The sequence below is a fragment of the Piliocolobus tephrosceles genome, unplaced genomic scaffold (assembly GCF_002776525.5).
Source record: "Piliocolobus tephrosceles isolate RC106 unplaced genomic scaffold, ASM277652v3 unscaffolded_35019, whole genome shotgun sequence".
Classification (NCBI taxonomy): domain Eukaryota; kingdom Metazoa; phylum Chordata; class Mammalia; order Primates; family Cercopithecidae; genus Piliocolobus; species Piliocolobus tephrosceles.
Window position 1 is genome coordinate 1 of NW_022318776.1, and position 5,104 is coordinate 5,104.

The 5,104-nt window shown below is 50.0% G+C and overlaps 1 protein-coding gene across 1 annotated transcript; it reads right to left on the reverse strand.

Annotated features, from left to right (window-relative positions):
- Window positions 1–312: 312 nt before the first annotated feature.
- LOC113222791 (serine protease 44) lies at window positions 313–3,515 on the reverse strand. The gene is made up of 5 exons (XM_026452403.1): window positions 3,169–3,515; window positions 2,674–2,830; window positions 2,060–2,325; window positions 1,117–1,280; window positions 313–549 (listed from the first exon to the last, which is right to left on the reverse strand). The coding sequence occupies exons 1-5, from the start codon at window positions 3,431–3,433 to the stop codon at window positions 313–315; spliced, it is 1,089 nt and encodes a 362-aa protein (XP_026308188.1). The 5' UTR covers window positions 3,434–3,515.
- Between the last annotated feature and the right edge of the window lie 1,589 nt (window positions 3,516–5,104).

The window sequence follows — 5,104 nt, forward strand, 5'->3', positions numbered from 1 at the left end:
AGATATTGATGAGTCACCGTGGCCCACCTGGCAGGGCGGCTGGCCCTGTAGCTGCAGTCAGTTCACTCCCTCCTTCCCACCATCCAGAGCACAGCCCTGGTGCAGGCATGGCTGAGGCAGGTGACCAGAGCACAAGTCAGGGGCATTTTCCAAGGCCCAGTCTCCCTGCCATCCTCTATTGTATGGATCTCCAGAGGGCCCATGGATTCCAACTGGGATTTGTGGAAAAGGCATTCAGAAGGAGTGGGAGGTTGGTCAGAGGAGATACCTAAATGTGAGACTCAGAAACAGGGAAAGTAGAATGGGATTCAATCACGGGGTCACCAGGATGCCCAGGGGCATCATCAGACACAGGACTAGGATGAGGGAGTCTGCTGAATTCAGACAGGAAGCTTGTCTCAGGTGATCAATAATCCATTTCTTGTAGAAACTAACTTCTGTGTAAACTCCAGGATATCCTTTGTGACTGCAGCCAACGCCCCAGCTCACAATCCCCACCTGGAACCATGTGCCATTTAATTCACAGACCAGGGGCCCCCCAGAATCTCCCTGGAAAAAGAAAGATAGTCACTGTAGGAAAGCAATAGAATCCACATCAGAACGGGCTAATTGCACTGCAATGGGCTGCAGAGCTAGGCACTCAGGAGGCTTCCCCAGGAACCCCTAAGACCCTCCCCTAGGCTTAGGTATCTGTCAATAAGAGATGTGAGAATTGACAATTTCCAATAAACCAAAATCATGTACCTACTAAAAAGGTGTGTTCCAAAAGACAGAATATACATAATGAAATCGTGCCTACTCTGAGACAATAATGAGTCAAGTGCTTACCTGAGTACACTGCCTGCCACACAGAAGGGGCTCAAGACATGGAGCATGTATTGTTGGTGGGACCTGCCTGATTCACCCCTCCTCCCACTCCAGGCTGTGTCAGCTGCTCTCTCCTGAAGGATCAGGTAGGCTGCCCAGGAGAGCCTTGGTGGCTTGTCCTCATGTCCCATTACCATGAATAAGGGTAACGGAGAGGCTAGGAGATAACCCAGGCCCTATTGGCTGGGGATGAGGAAGTTTTGAGGAGACAACTACAGTGCTGAGGTAGCAAGAGGCCCATCAACTGACCTGACAGGAATCCTTCCCTTGGTCATTATAGCCACAGATGGTCCCTTTCTTGACCATTTTATTCCTAATTCTCATCTTTTCCTTGAACACCTTATTACATTTCTCTTGAAGCATAATGCTTAGCTCAGCCTCCTGAAGCTCAGTTACTATCTTTTTTGATGAATCTGCAGAGAGACAATTTACAACTGAGTGGGTCTGCATAAGTGGGACAGGAGAACCCCTTACCCACTCTGCGTCTCAATACCGTGTGTTCATACAGACACCCTCTTAGGCATTGGATATTGTCCCATTTGACAAAGGAAGATATGAGGTCCAATGTTGACATGGGGAGACAAGGACATAAGATCCAAACCAAAACAGGGGAAACAAGAACAGACAGGAAAGGGAAGGCAAGCCATTACCACCCTGAGAAACCAAAACCAAGCATCTGTCACTCTGAATAGTAGTACTAATAGTGACACAGTATCCTGTACATCAGTAAAGCATCTATACTTTCTAGAGCAGGATCACAGACTGTCAGACAGGTAATGGCCCGAAGGTACCAAATCCAGCCTCTCCCCAAGGATAGGAGCCCTACACCTCACTGAAAGGTCTCTGGCCTCTTCTCACACACAGGAAGCTCCTTATCTACCAAGGTAGGTACTTCCTGGGAGGGACACCTTAAAAGGGCAGACAGCTAGCTCATCACCCCCAGAGTTAAAATCCACCCGAGAGAGAACCCACCATGCCTGGCACCCAAATCCCCAGGTCCTGACAAACCAAAAGAATTTCATAGACCAGTTGTTAAAATTATTCCCTGGCAGCATCTACAGCACCCTCCTCCCTGACTTACTAAAAAAAATCTGCCTCCCTGTCCCTCCCTTTAGCTTGTAGATCAACCCCAGGGCACCAAGCAACATTTTCCCTGGTCTGGGGCTGCTGTAGTCTTGCTTCATAGTCTCACCTGTTTCATTCACTTTGCCCCATCCTGTCACCCAGCACTTCGTATCAGCTTGTACCATGAAAGCCTGTTCAGGGAGGCACACAGGCTGGATGTGTGTGGAGTAATTCACAGGGAAGTCAAGCAGAGCAAGGGCAATGTCATTTTCAATTATTCCAAAAGACGTAAAATATCGGTGGATAACGATGTCACGAACTGGGACTACAAGTGCTGCTTTGGAGCGATGATGCACATTTGTGTCTCCCAGCTTCACTGTGTATTCCAGATGACTGCAGGAAGATCCTCCAGGGTCCATACTCTGCTTCCACACCTTCCAGGTGCTTCCCGCCTGGTACCATCTTCCTATGCCAGCCAGCAGCTACCTCCCTCTCTCCAAACCACATCCCTCCAGGACCCCTAACCACTTTAGCCGGTGGTCCCCAGATCAGCTGTGGCAGCAGCAGCACCCAGAAACTTGTTAGAAATGCTAATCCTCAGGTCTCACCCAGACTGGATAAAAACTATGGGGCTGTCACACCCTTTTACAGATGAGGAAGAGGAGGTTCAGGGAGGGGGACAGACTGACTCCAGGTCCCGCAGCCTGATCAGGGCCCAAGCTCTGAGCCCCAAACACTCACCCAGAGATGCAGTGGGCGGCAGTGAGCACCCAGCGCCTGGCAATAAGGGAGCCTCCGCAGATGTGTCTGTTGCTGGTTTGCAGGCTCACCTGCCAGGGCCACTTCCTATCTGGGCTTTGAAATCCTCCAATTATCCTTGCAAACCGCTTGCCGCAGGCTGGGGCAGGTCAATGAAAGGAAGGGACTAAAAGTAACGCTGCTGTAGCACCTTCACCATGAGCCTCAGAACCCTCAAAGCAAGGCCTGCATCCCCTGAGGCTCTTCGGAAAACAGCTGTGTCCTCCTAGGTCTCAGGGAGCCGCTCCGCCCCTGGACAGATCGTGTCCCCTGAGCCCCTCCTCCTCTAGAGCAGGTCCCCTCCGCCTCAAACCAGGCCAGTTCTCTGCGGCTGGGCATGGCCCAGAAGCGTCACCTGACGTTTAATGCTACTGTCCCGTTGGTCCATGTTGATGATAGTGTGTGGGATTGCCAGAGCCTGGTAAGAATCAGACTCACCTGAGGGAAATAACACCGGAGCAGGGGGCACTGCCTTCCCTCTGGACTGACCGGCCGCTGGGGATCCTGGAGCCCCTACAGGTGGCGGCTCCCATCCGCTCGCTCCGGGGTCCTGGCCGCCTGGCCCTGAGGGGAGAGTGGAGTGGAAGAAGAGTGCTACGCCTCCCTGCCCACCCGCCCTGCCCGCCCGGGCCTCGTCGAGCCATGGCTGAAGAAGCAAGAGCCAGGCCAGGATCCCCAGGGAGCTGCCGCCCTGGGACGCCATGGATACTGCCGTCAACCTCAGCCTCTGTCGTGGCGCCGCCTCGCAGCGGTTTCCACGCCTGCCATGCGTTCTGGCGGGAGCCTGGAGCGCCCGCGAGGGACGAGGGGGCGGGGCCGGGCCACCGGACCGTCCGAGGGGCGGGGCCTGGGCGGGGTCGCGCCGTGCAGTCCTGACTCGGATGAGTCCTCTCTCTCTTCGCGGCTCTCCGTGGACTCAGGTTCCTCCACGTCATCTGGCGCCTCCCTGGCATTCAGTGTCTCCTGGCCTAGGTCCCTGGCCTCAGAGTGGCAGCTGTCCAGCCCTTTGTTCATACAAAGACGCGTCCACTACTCTACTCTGGCAGAGCTTCCTCCAGGCCAGGACTTTACCAGAGTCTCCCTCCCTTATTTGTCTGCAGTAAAAATTAAAACTCTTTAACATGCATGTTGCACTTAACATTACTAACCACTGCGTTAGAGACGATACTGCTACCTTTTTGAAAATCAACACCCACATGAAAAGATGTTCAACATTGAGGCAGGATAGATAGACCATGTCCTCGGGACGCAGCAGCCGTGATGACCGTTCCACAATCAAGGCCATAAACCTCAGCATTCGCATTGTAATTGAGCTCATTCAAGCAAAGCTATCTTCAGCAAGAAATTTCCCCTGTAGAGAGCACGCACACTTCGATTTTACCTTTTCTCAAACTGACCCTTTTTTCATTATCATAGTAAAAAGCACACCCCTGGGTGTAGATTTCAGAGGCTGATGAGACATGCGATGTATGCACAAGTATGCACCGCTACTGGGCATGTACACCCATAGGACCACCCAGAACATGCTTACTAATAACACCTCTTTCCACTCCTTATAAATAACCATGTAATACTCCCGTAAAGAGTCTCCCTAGTGCCAGTCTTCGCTGTCTCATCCTTACAAGCAGACCATTCTGAATCATCTCTCTCTCAGAGTGTACTGTCTATTCTGCACTTAACTTTCAAAATATTCTTTTCCCTTTACAATAAATTACTCTATGCTCCATCTCCTTTGCTATGCATCTCTTATTTAAATATTTTTAAACTAAGAAAAGAACCAAAGTATCATAACAGCTGTCAACAACATCATGAGTCAATAACAAAATGGAAATTAAAACCACAATGAGATATCACTACACACCTATCAGACTGGCTGAAATAAATAATGGTGACAACATCAAATGCTGGCATGGATGCAGAGATGTTGGATCACTCATACATTGTGGTGGGAATGTAAACCATTACAGCCACTCTGGAAGACAGATTGGCAGTTTCTTATACAACAAAATAAGCAATTACTATACAACCCAGTAATTATACTCCTGGGTATTTATCCCAGAGAAATAAAGATGTTCACACATACAAACCTGTATAAAAGTTTGTAGTATCTGTACTCACATAGCCAACATCTGGAAACAATCCTATAATGAACAGAATAATGGCCTCCCAAAAATGGCACATTCTAATCCCTGGAACCTGTGAATATTTTACCATACATGGCTAACAAAATGTGATTAAATCAAGCATATTGAGACAGGAGATTATTCTGGATTATCCTGGTGGGCCCAATGTAATACCAAGTATCCTAGAGGGAGGAAAGAGTCAAAGTCAGAGAAAAAGATGTGATGTCAGAAGCAGAGGTCAGAGAGAGAGT